Here is a 16,373-nt window from a genome sequence, read left to right as displayed (position 1 = left end):
ATTTGGGCGCTGTCCCCGTTAAAGCTTGCGATGGCGGTAGAGGGGTCCGGACTCACATGAACAGTTGTCGCTGTCGAGGGCGGATTCATCCTCTCCATCATGCGGGCCATTGCAGAGAAGGCCTCGGTGAGCTGTCCCAAGATCGCGTTGCTCGGGCCTGAATCCGGCTGGAACAACAGTGTTGAGGAAGCAGGAGTAGAGCAGCCAAGCTCCCGAATTTCCTCCTGCAGTCGCGAAAGCTGGGCGACTTTTTCTTGGAGCTGGTCTGGTGCGTTGCGATCATTGCGTTGCCTGCTGTCTCGTTGGAGCTCGGTGGCGCTTGTCACCTCCTCAGCAGCGCGCGACTGGGCAGCAAGACGTGTGTTGTACGGATGTTCGCCTTCCTGGCTCATCTTGACGGGCTTGTTGGGATTATCCCACTTCTGAATGTAAACAAAAAGGGGTTCTCTAATGCGGACTCAGCTAGCTAACCGCGCACTTGGCTAAAACACTAGCTCAGGCCGACAGTGGCCCGCGAATATGCCACTGTGGGCCAGAAAACGTGACGCAAAGCAAGGCTCCCGCGTAGACTCACCCCAAGCGGCTCCCACGCAACAAGGGCATCTCGCGAACTTGGGGGAGCAAGCAGACACACAACCTTTCTCTTTGAAATGCAACTTTACTCTCTCCGACACAGGCTACTGTACACCGCCAGGGTCGTAAAACGCGAAACTCGAGGCGGAGGGAGATGCCTGCGGTCAGCGAAGGGGGGTCGAACCAGTGGTGGCGGCGAGGCTGCAGGCATGCAGCCCGCCGCTTGTGGGACTGTCTCCTCTATGTCTTCCAGGCACCTCGATTTCTTAGAAAAACAGGGTCTTGTAGTGAAGGCGCAGTGTTCGTTGCTTACACATCATATCTAGTGTGCCTGTACTGCCATTGTTGAAGTGACTGAGTGTCGCTAGAGCAAACACGTCTAAGCAAATAATAAGAAGTGATACTTTTGTAAGAAATCCAGTATCGAACTTGGCGGCATGCCTTAAAGAGCCCCTAAACCCATGTTACCTCAAAAATTTGTTGTTCAACAGTGTATCAACAACAGCAAAGTGTATTGCTGCTGTGTTCATAAAAAATTTTTGGCACAGTATCCTGTGTACAATGTGCACTTGAAATGTTAAGAGTGGTCTAAGGGCCTTTTAAGAAACATTACAGTTTGAGCAGTGCACTGTATGACAATGAATGTGTACCGGGTTGCTGTGTAGAAGTCTCCACACTTTGTTCACAAGGAAGCAAAAATAAAAGTGAATTATATGACCCAAAGGTCACAGCACATGGACTCTGTGTACTCTGTATTGTAGAACAATTTATTGTGCTCAAAGCTAAACAAACTTTCATCACAGGTTCGGGCGATTTTCTTTATCGACACGTCTCTCGAGGTTTTCCAGCCGTTCCAAAAGCTGCTCTCTTTCTTCAGCTCGGCACTGCACTTCATACCTGTAAAGGTGTGAATTTTTGAAGGATGAATAGGTTGCATTTTTCAAACAGGCTGATGGCGCTCACGCATAGATGCCTTGCCAGACAGTGTTGCTAATTGAGCTATTAGGTCCATTCGATTCGCCTGCACCATTCCGAACCAGTTCACGGCAGTTTACGAACAACACAACACTCGGACAGCAAAGACTTGTTGCAGGCCTTATGTTTTGGCTAACTAATGTGCAGAGTGCATAAGTTTGACGGTCTGCTGTTATGATCGGCTTTTCAGTGTAAATACACACCACATTCGCATAGTTGCATCAGACGCAAGTAAGCAGGGCTCTAACAGTACTTGCACCTCTGTCCTGCACTACTGTGACCCACTTGTACACCTTCACCAAGTTGGCATCAACATTAGAGGGTGCAGGAAAATGTTGAACCAATCCTGCAACATTGCTGTACAGCTCAAGTGAATGTTAGGATGCAGCACCTCGTAACTAGTTCAGGTGGTGCAGGCGAATCAAACGGACCTACTGACAGTGCTTCGAAATGCTTGAATATCTGTAAACATAATTTTTAGTATTCAAGTTGTTAATGAGCACACAAAAAAATCAGTTTCTTGCTCCACATAAATCAGCTTCACTGAGAATTGACTGCTCCACACCGTAGCTGCGCAGCGACGCGAGGCAGCCCTTGTGCCAATATTTGAGTGGAAGAGATCAACGCTTCAACGTGCACAAGCTGTCCTGCACTGTGTACATGTGTGGCCTGGTCTTCATGGCCGAGTTTCAATGCTCTACATTGTGTGCGCATATTGCTACACATCTTAGAATTAGGTTGTCTGGCAAACATGCTCCCTGCTGTCATATTCCACGTATCCTAATATATACATTCCTGTGTGTCAGGATATGCAAAATGGGCTTGTGCAGGAGTATGCCCACTCTAGAACATGACAGTGCACCACCACCGAAAGGTTGCATTCCCATGCTCAGGAAAATGAGGTACTGTAGTTGTACATACCGTACACAATGAGAAGAATATGGGTATCCAAAGCGATAGACATTTTTTTGGCCACATCTGTACATAGAAACATACAATGAGTGAAGACAGAAGTCATGGTGTCATCATCATCATCAGCCTATTTCATGTCCACTGCAGGACAAAGACTTCTCCCTGCGATCTCCAATTACCGATGTCCTGCGCCAACAGATTCCAAATAGCACCAGCAAAGCTCCTAATTTTGTCGCACCATCTAGTTTTCTGCCGCTTCCAATGCGCTTCCCTTCTCTTGGTACCCATTCTGTCACCCTAATGGTCCAACGGTTATCTAATCTTCGCATTACATGACCTGCCAAGCGCCATTTTTTTTCTCTTAATGTCAAATGGAATATCGTCTACACCCATTTGCTCTCTTATCCAAACCGCTCTTTCTGTCGGTTAAAGTTATGCTTAGCATTCTTCGTTCCATCGCTCTCTGCGCAGTCCTTAACTTGTTCTCAAGTTACTTTGTCAGTCCCCAAGTCTCTGCCCCATATGTCAGCACCGGTAAAATTCACTGATTGCATACCTTTCTTTTCAATGATAACGGTAAGCTTTCAGTCAGGAGCTCATGATGTCTACCCAACGTGATCCAGCCCATTTTTGTTCTGCGAACTTATTTCTCATGGTCAGGGTTCCCTGTGATTAGTTGACCTAGGTAAATGTATGCCTTCACGGACTCTGGAGGCTGACTGGCAATCTTGAACTCTTGCTCCCTTGCCCGGTTATACTCATCATTATCTTTGTCTTCTGCTTATTAATCTTCGGCCCCATTCTTACACTCTCTCTGTTAAGGCCCCCAATAATTTGTTGTAACTCGTCTGCATTGTTGCTGGATAGAACAATGCCTTCGACAAACCGAAGGTTGCAGAGATATTTGCCGTCGATCCTTACTCCCAAGCCTTCCCAGTTTAATGGCTTGAATACTTCTTCCAAGCACGCAGTGAATAGCCTTGGAGATATTGTGTCTCCTTGTCTGACTCTTTTCTTTATAATCAACGGGACTGACTGATGGAATAGCACAGTGTGGTATAAAGGTTATGAACAGGGATAAGTGCCTCAGAAAGGCTGGCCAACGTTTCGATAGGTGGACCCATCTCCATCAAAGGCGGTCTCGTCATCCTCGGCGTGTTAGTTTTAAACTGTTAGTAGAGTGACATCACAAGCGGTTGTTGTCGGTGGTGGGTGGTTGTAAAGGGAGACTTCAAATCGAATGAGCGTTGTCACTTGACATCTGTAAACGTGGTTTCTAAGACGAGCGGACTAGAGTGAGAGAGTCGGAAGGCGGGGAGAAAAAAAAAGAAAAACAAAACCGACACCAAGAGGGAAATGGAGCAAGAAAGGCATGGGAGGGCGTTGGGGAAGCAAGAGGTTAGGGAGATTCAGGGTGTCGTTGGCTGCATGTTTTTGTGGCACCAGCCAGCCAGCCACCACCTACTACAACCGCACGTGACGTCACTCTAGTAACCCTTAAAAACTAACACGCCGAGGATGACGAGGCCATTTTTGACGAAGATAGGTCTACTTATCGAAACGTTGGCCAGTCTCTCTGGGGCACTTATCCCTGTTCATAACCTTTACACCACAATGTTTTTTATTGGTATCTTCTCACTTTTCTTGTGTCGAATTAAGGTGGCTATGGACTCTCTGTAGATATTTTGCATGGTATTTATGTAAGCCGTCTGTACTCCTTGATTATGCAATGCCTCTATGACTACTGGTATTTCTACTGAATCAAATGCTTTTTTGTAATCTATGAAAGCCATATAGAGGGGCTTATTGCACTCTGCAGATTTCTCGATAACATGATTAATGACATGGATGGTATCCATTGTAGAGAATCCCTTCCTTAAGCCCGCCTGTTCCCTTGGTTGACTAAAGTCCAATGTTGCCCTTATTCTGTTGGAGATTATTTTGGTACTGGGAGTAAGCTAATGGGCCTATAATTTTTCAGATCTTTAACCTTTCCCTTTTTGTGGATTAATATAATGTTTGCATAATTCCAGTTTTCTGGGACACTTGCAGTAGATAAACATTTCATATAGAGAGCCACCAGTTTTTCAAGCATTATGTCTCCTGCATCTTTGATTAAGTAGAGTGTTATTTCATCTTCTCCTGCCGGTTTTCCCCGTTTCGTCTCGCAAGGGTCTTGTGACCTCATCTCTAGTCATAGCGTAATGGGCACCAAAAGGAATGCAGAGAGGGAGGAGATGGACAACCTAGGTTATTCATCACTACTCCAGATGAAGATACCTGTGCAATATATACCACATGTACCTGTGCTTTTCTTCTTCAAAAGCGAGCTTCCGTTCGTCATACTCCAGCCTACGCTGTGCCAGGGCCAGTTCTTCTTTGCGGACAGAAAACTCGTGCTCCTCCCGTCTGGCCAGGAGCTCCAATCCAAGTTCTTGTAATGCTCGGATTCCTGTGGAGGCGGCAAAAAAAAACTGAAAATTGTTGCTGAGGTTCTAAGCAGTATGAAGATGGGCAAAACTATACGGATGCCTCATATTAACTCTTTAACCCCTAATCCCAGGCTGTGCTCGTCATGGGAGGTTGTATCAATATCGCTAATGACAAGTCAAACTCGTTCAGCTCGATGTTGTGCTGCTCCCACTGCCAAAGACGAGTTACAATCGGCATTGAAGGAAAGCTGCCCTTAAGAGCAGTTTCTTTTTTTTGTTAATTATAACGACAAATAAATCAAGTAACACATTTTCAGAGTGAGCATATTTAACAACCTTTTCATTTCTTTAGCGATGCATTTACCTATGCAGCGACTGGCAACTTCATTTAGCGCCGCTGACTTGCCCAGACAACAACATTCTGTCATGTGAACACCAACAAAACAATGTATATGCAAAAATAAGCTTTGGAACACGTTTTTCAAGTTCGCTTGTGGTAGCTCTTTTAAAACGGCAAGCCAACGGGAACCTCATTGATGGCTATTGCTCTCCTGTGCCATATGTCGCAGAAAGCAGTTCATGTTGGCCAGTCTTCTATCTCGTGTGGAGGTCTGTTCATGTACCTCTCATATTCTTCCACTGTGGGCAGAACAATCATCCAATGAGAAACAAGTTTCTTCAAAGACGTGAGAAAACTGACAATGCACCGCAGTAGTCGGAAGTCTTTCACAGGTACCTGAACATCTCTCAAGGCTCTATAGGATTTTTTCGTAGGCAGTGGCTTGACAAGCTTCTCTTAAACAGTACTTTACATTATAAATTCTCCTATGATCCCATGAAAGCATGTGATTACGTGAGCACGTGAGCAAACCGAGCAGACTTGCTCTACGTGTACTCCCGATTCAGTTTGCAATTCCTGCGGATCGCCCCCTCGCAACGCTTGACTGTCCGCAGCATTCGACTCAGCTCAAGAAGCGCCATTCAGACAGACAACACACACCGACGCGAGTTTATTCTTCACGCAAGTACTAATCCTGAAACTTGCAAGGTGACGGCCGTGCCCAGCTAAGCCTACTCGCGATCGCCGAGCCCTGCTGCCTGAGGCTCCGCACCTCGCGCCTCGTGCCTCGAGATCCACGTGCACGCCGGGCCGCCCGACAACGGCTTTTTTAAATTATTTTTCTCTCTTCAAACGCAGCGGCAACCTAGCATTATGGAAGTTGACCGAACGAACTCCATAACAGGAATAACAAATAATGAAGCAGAGATGAACGACACGGAGCCGACGTTCGACAGCAACAGCGGAAAAACACTATGCAAGACCGGACCGTGGATGATGCTACTAGCGCGACAACAGAAGATGAAAGAATACATGGCAACGTCGAAGACGCAGAAGGAGTTCTCATGCGAACACAGCACGGGGCAGAACACGAATGATGGAAAACGGCAAGCCCCTCAAAAGCCATGGGGCCACAACAACGCAAGCAAGCCACGGCCTCACTTGCCAACGACCCCACCGCTACCAGAAAACCATTACAAGATTGTTGACAGACCTAAAGCTGGTGTGAAAGTGTCAAAGTGGAAAGACGGAGTGATAGCAAGAGGATTAGCGCAAGCATGCGGAGTCACACCCCAGGAGCTCTACGCCAAGGTGATCATACAGACACAGTGGCAACAAAACTTAATTCTGGCAAGTACCGAAGAAGAGGATTGCGCACCTAAACTAGCAGAAATAACAAGCATCGAACTAGGAACCGCAACATACAAAGTCGCACCTTACCTCAAGCCAATTCCGGGCACTGTACGTGGCGTTGTTCACGGAATAGAGGAAGGCACCACCGACGAGCAGCTAGTAGATCTACTAGCAACCACCAACAAGTGCAAAATCCTGTACGCTAGAATGCTGGGAAGATCGACGTCGGCAGTGATCACATTCGAGGGCCCGCACGTTCCGTTCTACGTTAAAGTTGGATGTACACTCACCCGCTGCAGACCTTACCGAAAGTCAGTGCAGTACTGCAGATCTTGCGGGGAGATAGGACACAGACAAGACGTCTGCCCTAATCCAAACGATGAACTATGTGACAACTGCGGAGAAAACAACGCTGATCCAAATAACCACCAATGCGAACCGAAATGTAAGCTCTGCGGAATGCCCCATGAAACGGCGAGTAGAGACTGTCGAAGGAAGCTGAAACCGGCCCCGCCACCGTTGAGAGCCAGGGAGCGGTCAAGATCGAGACAGAGACGCTTCTGGTACCAGGCCAGCGTAGTATCTATCAACGAAAACGAGCACATGATGACCATGTCACCATCGCCACAGTCACCGAATGAGGCCGAGCAGACAAAAAGATCCAGATCCAAGTCGGGATTGCGATCGAGGGAAAGACAACAGAGCGTCCCCGGGACAACGGCAACGGGCGTGGAACACGACAACACCCAGCTCAAGGTAAGCTGGGCCAACGTCGTCAAAGGGCACAATCAAACGTCGAAGGAAAATAATGGCTTTCAAACCACAAGACACTCGAGGTACGAAGACACGATAATGATTCTCCGAAGACAGAACGATGAATTGAAGCGAGAGCTAGAACAGCAAAAGAAGAAGACACAAGAGAAGGAAGCCAGCACAGAAAAACAGCTCGAATACCTGATGCGAGAAATAGAACAACTACGGAGAGAACAGACCCAGCAATCGCAAACAACCCTACCGCGGCCTTCATGCCCACCCCCACCACCATCACCAACACGACCAGAGCCATCAACACTGTCGAACCAAGCGGTGATAACCCAGAACGACCTCAAGACACTTGAAGACCGCATCAACGCCAACGTGACCGTCATGATGGAAACCACACTGTCCACAGTAACGCAGGTTATGCAAAACACGGTAACACAGATGATACAGACTGGCTTCCAATCTCTCAAGAAGGAAATAGAGAACCAGATTCAGGCTCTACAGACCAAAGTGACACAATCCGGAGAAAGTTTCAGTCAACGCATTCACATGCTAGAAGAAAGAGATAATGCTCGCAAGAAACCTAAGTAGCCTGCGAGAGAAGCCAAGATAATGCAGACCCTCAGCGAACAAGATGGCGAGGCAAACTAAAGAGGAAGATGACTACAAGCAACACCCACGGCTCAAAATTTGGCAATGGAACTGTCATTCTATCCGAAGAGAAGCAACCTTGTACAATTCTGCAAGCAGTTTGACCCAGATATTATACCCTTACAAGAAACTGAAGCAGAAGACTTCAAGGTCAGTGGTTACCTTACTCACGTCACTGATGGTAAAACGAGGACAGCAATCCTGACCAAGAAGGGCATCAACACTCAACGACACGACATCCAACACCGCATCGAACACACCCTCGTCGAAATCGTACCCGAGAAAAAACAGCAGCAAAGCCTCTTTGTGTTAAACGTGTACAGCCCACCAAAGGACCACCAAAAGGATCTAGACAAGCTTATGAGAGAGGTGAAGAAGCTGAGCAAGGGTAACGGGCTGATAGTCGTTGGAGATTTTAATGCTCCCCATGTGGCCTGGGGTTATGCGGCCTCAAAGAAAAAAGGAGAAGACGTGCACAACGTAGCCCAACAACACCTCCTCACGCTACTCAACGACCCGCAGACACCCACGCGCATCGGCAACAGTGTATCTAGAAACACCAGCCCCGACTTCACATTCGTACACGGACTCAAACAGTATGAGTGGAGCTGCATGGACGAGAATCTTGGTAGCGACCATTATATAGTGCAAACGATCATTCCGCACCACAGAGCAACGATGAAGATAGGAAAAGCCAAGATCACGGACTGGCAGGCCTTTCGCAAAGATGAGAGTGCCATTAATGCGACGATAGACATAAAAATATGGATCAGAGGAGTTGTGGAAAGAGCCGAGAAGCATACGAGGACAATCCAGCTGTCGCAAATCACCCCCGTGGTTGACCCGCACTTACTCCACCTGTGGGAGGCGCGGAGGGGTCTCGCCAAACGCTGGCAGCGTAACAAGTGCAACCGGAAACTCAAAATTCGAATCTCTAAGCTGATCAAGGAAACGCAAGAGTACTCTGAACAACTTGAAAGAACGAACTGGCGCGAAACATGTAACAAGCTTCAAGGTACCTTAAGCAGCAAGCGCACTTGGGCGGTGCTCAAGACTCTCCTATCAAAGAAGGAGAAGAACGCCGCAAAACAGAAAGTGCAGTGACTCATACACAACCACCCGGGGAAAGAAGAAGACATTATCAAAGAAGTGAAGGAGAAGTTCCTCGAAACATAAGCGAAACATAACTGTAGATTCGCACTTCGACGAGTATCGAAGCAACCCAAATATAGAACTGGATCGGCCCTTCACAGAAGCAGAAATCGAGAGGGCCTTGAGCAAGCTCACCCGCAACACGGCGCCGGGGTACGACAGAATAAACAAGACACTCCGGAACCTTGGCGGACCCTCTGTAGATGCGCTCTTAAAATACATCAACGAGTGCTGGCAACAAGGTAAAGTACCACCGGAATGGAAACATGCCGAGGTAACCATGATACCTAAAACCAACAAGCCCATCAGCGTGCAGAACCTTCGACCTATATCCCTAACCTCGTGTGCTGGAAAACTCTACGAGCACATGGTACACAACCGCATGATCGACTATCTCGAAGACAACGAACACGTCCCAAGCACTATGTTCGGATTTAGAGCTCACCTGTCCGCGCAAGACGTGCTGCTGCAAATCAAGGAAAAAGTCATCGACAAGCTGGACACGCACAGCAAAAGAGCCATCCTCGCACTTGACGTGAAAGGGGCTTTCAACAACGTGTCACACGAAGTCATACTGCAGCACCTCAATGTATATAACTGCGGTGAAAAAGTATATAATTACATCAAAGATTTTCTGAAAGAACGGACAGCCACAGTGGGGATAGGCAACTTAAGCTCTGAGAAATTCGACATAGCGCGAAAGGGGACACCACAAGGCTCCGTCATTTCGCTGATGCTATTCAATCTGGCGATGAGCTCACTACCCAAGCAACTGAAGCAAATAGAAGGGATTGGTCACGCAATATATGCTGACGACCTCACCATCTGGACTACGGGAGGGTCAACAGGTAAACAGCAAGACGCTCTGCAAGAAGCGGTTGACACTACGGAAAAGTACCTGGAAGCATGTGGACTGACGTGCGCACCTGAAAAATCGGAGCTCTTGGTGCTAAGAAAGCGCACAAGAGGCCGACAACCGCAGCAGATACCAGACCCGGTAGTAAAGGTGGGAGGCATCATGATTCCGCAGGTTGCGACGCTCCGCACCCTCGGACTCCTGATTCAAAAGGACGGGGCCGGGGGAGCAGAGTTGGAAAAAATTCAGAGAACAGTGCAACAAATAACCCACCTTATCAAAAGAGTGACGAGCAAAAGCCACGGACTCAAGGAAGAAGACTGCACGAAAATGATACAAGCGCTGCTCAGGAGCATCGTCACGTACGGGACCCCATACGTTGACATGAAGAACAGTCAACGAGACAAAGTAAACGCCCTCATCAGAAAATCATACAAAATTGCCTTGGGTCTGTCCCCCTCCACGTCTACAGCGAAATTACTCAAAATGGGAGTCCACAACACGTGGGAAGAGCTCGTGGAGGCGCACAACATCAACTAACTGGAGAGACTAACCCCCGTATTCAGAAATGCAACTTAAGTTGAAGCCCATGCTTGACTTGAACTAAGTGACCCCTATCATGAACGTGCCGAAGGAAACGCCGGGAGCGTCTTTGGTCACGTTAACAACAGGCGTCACCAGAATCAAGTCAAGCATGGGCTTCGACTTAAGTTGCATTTCTGAATACGGGGGTTAAGCTGACAAAGTCGAGGATGAAAGGCACCTACCTCAGCGTATCCCACACGAGATCAGAGACAAGCTACACATAAGTACCATTCCCAGAAACATGCATCCCGAGTACGACAAAAAAAGGAGACAGGCGAGAATACAGGCGCTCAAGCGCATACTCGAACGCACCAACAGCAAAGAAGAAAACGTTAGATATACGGATGCAGCTGCGTACAGTACCAGCGACCGATTCGCAATCAGCGTGGTCGACGAGAAGGGCGAACAACTTACAGCCACATCCATACGTGCCAAGGACGCGAACAGTGCAGAAGAGGTGGGCATAGCCCTGGCCATCGCAACGTGCAAGAAGGCCATGGTTACCGTAGTTACGGACTCGCAAGAAGCATGCAGAAGGTATATGAACGGAAGGATTGGAAAGGTAGCACTTCAGGTCTTGAACAACACCAAGATAGAAGCAGCACAAATCCTCTGGACGCCGGGACACGAGTCTCACGGGGAACCAGGCGGCGCACGCCGCGGCTCGAGATCATGCACGCCGAGCCATCTACGAGGCGCAGAGAACACGTACCAACGACTGTGACGAGGATGATGAACGCATATCCAAGAAGTACTCGGATATCTTGGCGCACTACAGGAAGCAGAGGTGTTGCTACCCGCCCGCGCATAAGACGATGAGTAGGGACCAAGCGGTAACCTGGAGAAGACTACAGGCTGGAACCTACCCACACGGAACACTGCTGCACGCCATGTACCCAGGCATCTACGGGCGAGATTGCAAGTTCTGCCCGCCGGACACGCCCAACACCTTGCGCCATATGGTGCTTGGATGCAGGAATAATCGAGAAGCACCACCATCATCGCCACAAGGCGATAACATGCAGAAAGAGGCGGATTTAGAAGAAGAATTAGAAGACCAGTGGGAGGCTCTGCTGGTGACGCAAGACCCTGACAGCCAGCTGCGGTTGGTGAACAGGGCTCGGGCGGCGGCAGCGAGCCATGGCTACCTGGACTGAGGAGGCCACTCACCTTTGGGCTCAAGAAGCCTGGTCTCACAATAAAGTTTATTTCTCTCTCTGTGATCCCATGGCCTGTTTATGACTATGTTCTCATACTTTTATAACCTTGTATACTCCTATGGTCCCATGGCTTGTTTATGCCTGTGTTCTCGTACTTTTGTAACCTTGTAGACTTTGGCAGTGTTTTGCTATTTGATTACCTTTTTTCTTTCCTTAGCTACAATTCTGGGATAGCTGGCCCTTTCTGTGGTGAAACTCCCCATGTTCCATATCAAGAGGCAATGCACTACATTAACAGTAAAAAAATACAGTATGACCATTCTCTGAATACCTTAAAAAAAGAATGATGCATAAGAAACCATGTCATATGTGGAAAAAAAAATGCATGTAGCACTATTGATGTACTCTGATGAGTAATAACAGGGTAAATGATTGTCCTCACCTCGTGCAGTTCCTGGAACGCACTGTCGCTTGCGTTGAGGTTGCTGCTCAGGTGTTCCGATATTGCCGTCATCCGAGGCATCCTCCATTGGCCTGGCATCCGGAGGTGCAGGGGAATTCGGCATAGGGCATTCGTATACTGGGGATTGTGACTCGGCAGTATACATGCTGCAGAGCAGCTCTGCAGCTGGCGACTCGATTTCTACAGAAGCAAAAGAGTAAAAACAAATCACTGGCAATGTAATGGCAGATAATGCATTCTGATCTGCTCAAAAAAAAGAAAAAGCTGTGCAATACCACACTTTTTTCGCAGTAGTAAAATGTGGTGTAGAAATTATTATTACTATCTTGCGGTACTGTGTACTTTGTCCTCCTTTTGATGTTATGGAAGCAGTTGATGCAATATGCTTGAAACTAGAGCGATCACCTATTCTTTCACACGAACACCACCATGCACACAAAACGGCAGCATCTCAAAAAAAGTTGTACTGACTGTTCAATGTGAGCAGCTTCTATACAGAAGTTCCAGAAGCAGATGGCACATGAGAAATATTTTATCCAGGCTTTCCGTTTTTTCAATGTGCTTTACTGTGTGGTTGCCAGGATAGTCAGTGAAATTAATAGACAGTTTTAGCAGAACGTTTTTGACGGTCCGCTCCGCTCTCCCGTTCCCGCTCACAGTTAGCGGAGCGGCGGGCGAAGAATCAGTTTTAGCGGAGCGCCCGGCTGCGTCTGAAAGGCATGTATGGGCATGTGCTCGCCTGACGCGCCACCTTGCCGCAGAAGGTAAAACCGCTATAAACATAATACTCAAGTTGTAAGAATTGCCGCAATAAAATAATATATTTGGAATTACCCAAATGTCTGAAGGCATTTCAGGCAATACATTGCATTTTCTTTTTTTCTCTCTATATATAATCCTTACATTAACAAAGCCGTTACGCTGTGTAGTAGCCAAGGCAAGGTCTTTTGCTCTTTCAGTACACATGGTCCGCATAAACGTGCACACAAGTGACAAGCGTGTTCATCTCTGTTCACCTCTGACACGTCCGCTGTTCTCCCAGAGTTTAGGTGTATCGCACTGCTAGAAAACTGCAAGACATGACGACACGGCAGAGCATCTTGCAAGACCCGGTGCTACTAAATCAACTTAATTGGAGGGACCTAGAGGACATTTTGCTGTGTGAAGTTTTTGGCAGCACACGGAGAGACCCGCTTTCGGCCAACGGACTTTTGAACATGGATACCATGGACGCTGGTGTTTTCAGATCGTATTTCCGGTTTGAAAAAAACGACATATCAAGGCTTCATAATGCCTTGAGGATGCCAGCTGTCATCAAAACAGCTCAACGAGTGACTGTGCCAGGAGAGGAGAGTTTGTGTATTACGCTACGCCGGCTCTCGTACCCCAACAGACTGTGCGATCTGGAGCACCTTTTTGGGAGGCATTATTCAGTTATATCATCAGTGACGAATATCGTTCTTTCGCACATCGAAAGCAACTTCAAACACCTTTTGAAGGACGTGAACAGTCACTCCTGGCTTGACATCCCTACCTTGGAGGAATTCTCACAGGTTGGTATCAGACATTTTGGTTCGTGCCCGTCATTATTTATTTATATTTTTTTCACACCTAAACATTGCAGGCCGTGCATTCCAAAGGTGCACCCCTGGATAACTGTTGGGGCTTCATCGACGGCACCGCGAGGGCTATCTGCCGCCCGTCGACAAATCAGAAGATGTTTTTTTCCGGGCACAAGCGCACCCATGCTGTAAAGTACCAGTCGATCATGTGTCCAAACGGCATAATCTGCCAATTAAATGGACCGTACTTCGGCAGCCGACATGATGCAGGTGAGTTGATCCAACAGAGACGAGAGTTCCTATTCGCAAGTTGTTACTAGACGTGATCGACGCAGCCGTCATGTTCAGTTACATGCTCATTGGCATAAATGCATTCACAATATGTAGATCAAGGACGGTACATTTTCAGTAAGCAGCAATTAACGAAGGTTAGCAAAATAATACATGTGGTAAAGTACATAAGCAAGAACATCAACTTGTCGTGCAGCCTTGAAAAACCTTGTATTGCTCTTTCTGAAAAAGTTTCTGTAAAATATTTTTCTCGTGCCAGGAATGAGAATGCCCTGGATTACGGTGAGCTAAAATTCAACAGTTTTCAAGGCTCATATGTTTGTAACACATGTATTTCAAGAAGGTAATAATTATGCTAAGTAGGCAGACAAAAACAAGTACGTTTTCAAGAAATATCAAACTACTGTACGGCAACATTTTAAAATATAACTCTAAACTGTTTAGAAGGGAAGGGCACTTAAACAAATAATTTTTCATAATTTGTAGCAACTTGTGGCAGGGCAACGTTATTTGATAAAGCAAATGTAGCTATAGAATGAGTGTGTATGAATGTATGCGTGATAAAATGAGAAAATTGTAGCAATGCTGAATACTGAACGAACTTTAATTAGGGCTCTCATGAGAAAACCAGTTTATTTCCTAACGACTGAAGCAATTTGAAAATAAAAATTTTTATTAAGACCTGTGACAACTCCTGAGAACATTCTATGGTTAACTTTTTTATTTCAATCTTGCTTATCAGTAATTGTAAATTCAATGCAAATACATTTTACAGGGTGTGCAACTGTCACATTTGTGAGGAGTAATTAGTTTTGTTAAACAAAATTCTGAAAAGGTGCAAGCAGTGCAGGTTGTCTGCCGCGTTGCACACGCTGCAAGGTTCAAGGGTGCACTGCACCATGTCAGCACCTTGCCTTGCACCCCATGCAATCGAGGACCCAATTGCAGGCGGCACAGCTGTACTGCAGAGTATAGGGACCTATGTGCAGAGAAACTTGGCTGAATAGGGATAGACCTGTAGGTTGGTTTACCTTGTGTACTTTGAGACGGCACAGATAATAACATGCAAAATATAAAGCTAGGTGATGCAACTGATAAAACAGTCTACTATTGCCTATTTTGTCTTGGTTGCAGCGGTTTTGGGAGATGGCATCATATTCTGAGTGCAAAAACCACTTTGTGATCTTGCAGGTATACTCCGAATAAGTAGGACCTATGAAAAACTAGAAAAACTTGTCCAGGGCCACAGCTATTGCATCTATGGTGATCCTGCTTATCCCCTGAGGCCACTGTTGCTGAAGCCCTACAGCGCAACATCTTCTAGTGGGCACCAGTTGCTATTCAACAAGCAAATGAGCAAAGTGCGCCAAGCTGTTGAATGGGGTTTTGGCAAGATTGCTGGCTTATTTGCATTTGTTGACTTTCGAAAAAATCAAAAACTGTACCGCCAGAATTTGCCGCAAATGTACAAAGTAAGTGCCCTTCTGGCCAACTGCCACACCTGCCTCTATGGCTCACAGGTGTCAACTTACTTTGGTCTTGAGCCACCAGCCTTGGAAATGTACCTGAATTTGCGGTGAAATCACCTAGCCGAAAGGTGAGATGATGGGGTACGTGCTCGAATTCTGACTGATGTGCCCAGTCAAAATGCTCTGCTAGCAGCGTCGACTGCCGAGGATCTGAGGATTACCTATATTCAGGCACCAGTTATATTCAGACTGGGATACATAGCGCAACAAAATATGACACAGAGACAAGCAGAACTGTATGGTGATGTAACTGATGTACACAGGACGAGCGCTGAGCGCTCGTCCTGTGTTCTGCTTGTCTCTGTGTCATATTTTGTTGCGCTATGTATCCCAGTCTGAATATAACTGGTGCCTGAATATAATCCCCAGATCCTCGGCATTCGACGCTGCTAGCAGAGCATTTTGACTGGGCACGTCAGTCAGAATTCGAGCACGTACCCCATCATCTCACCGCTCGTCCTGTGTTCCGCTTGTCTCTGTGTCATATTTTCTTGCGCTATGTATCCCAGTCTGAATGTATCCCACCAACACACCCACACTTCTTCCCCACCAGTTATATGTCCAGCTGTGGTGCAGAAGGGCTGCCGATTGGGCAAGTTGGAGTTCCATGGTAACAATAAAATTCAAACAGTGCTAGACGACAGGACCAGAAAGAGGAGGAGACAAACACAGCGCTGAACTTACAACTGATTTATTTGAAGTAAGAAGTCAACATTTATACATACAAAACTGGGCACGCATGTGCCCGGTCATACATCGATGATCAGATACAAACTC

The 16,373-nt window shown here is 47.0% G+C and overlaps 2 protein-coding genes across 2 annotated transcripts; one reads left to right on the top strand and one right to left on the bottom strand.

The window, feature by feature from the left end:
* Positions 1–1,370: 1,370 nt before the first annotated feature.
* Positions 1,371–12,317, bottom strand: LOC139059534 (uncharacterized). The gene is made up of 4 exons (XM_070537955.1): positions 12,194–12,317; positions 4,765–4,912; positions 2,470–2,526; positions 1,371–1,470 (listed from the first exon to the last, which is right to left on the bottom strand). Exons 1-4 carry the CDS (start codon positions 12,315–12,317, stop codon positions 1,371–1,373), a joined length of 429 nt encoding a protein of 142 aa, XP_070394056.1.
* A 976-nt stretch (positions 12,318–13,293) lies between these two features.
* Positions 13,294–15,647, top strand: LOC139059533 (uncharacterized). Its single transcript, XM_070537954.1, has 3 exons — positions 13,294–13,767; positions 13,839–14,046; positions 15,259–15,647. The coding sequence occupies exons 1-3, from the start codon at positions 13,294–13,296 to the stop codon at positions 15,645–15,647; spliced, it is 1,071 nt and encodes a 356-aa protein (XP_070394055.1).
* Positions 15,648–16,373: the final 726 nt, after the last annotated feature.

Source organism: Dermacentor albipictus, chromosome 4 (assembly GCF_038994185.2).
Source record: "Dermacentor albipictus isolate Rhodes 1998 colony chromosome 4, USDA_Dalb.pri_finalv2, whole genome shotgun sequence".
Lineage (NCBI taxonomy): Eukaryota > Metazoa > Arthropoda > Arachnida > Ixodida > Ixodidae > Dermacentor > Dermacentor albipictus.
This window is presented reverse-complemented; position numbering and strand designations above follow the sequence as displayed.

What these genes read in the sequence shown, in the direction of transcription:
- LOC139059534 (XM_070537955.1), bottom strand. Translation starts at nt 12,317, where the DNA reads ATGCCGAATTCCCCTGCACCTCCGGATGCCAGGCCAATGGAGGATGCC. An exon ending in CGTTCCAGGAACTGCACGAG is followed by an intron (nt 4,913 to 12,193) that starts GTGAGGACAATC and finishes CCGCCTCCACAG; the next exon opens with GAATCCGAGCATTACAAGAA. An exon ending in TTTGAAGAAGAAAAGCACAG is followed by an intron (nt 2,527 to 4,764) that starts GTACATGTGGTA and finishes TTCTATGTACAG; the next exon opens with ATGTGGCCAAAAAAATGTCT.
- LOC139059533 (XM_070537954.1), top strand. Translation starts at nt 13,294, where the DNA reads ATGACGACACGGCAGAGCATCTTGCAAGACCCGGTGCTACTAAATCAA. An exon ending in CCTTGGAGGAATTCTCACAG is followed by an intron (nt 13,768 to 13,838) that starts GTTGGTATCAGA and finishes TAAACATTGCAG; the next exon opens with GCCGTGCATTCCAAAGGTGC. An exon ending in CGGCAGCCGACATGATGCAG is followed by an intron (nt 14,047 to 15,258) that starts GTGAGTTGATCC and finishes GTGATCTTGCAG; the next exon opens with GTATACTCCGAATAAGTAGG.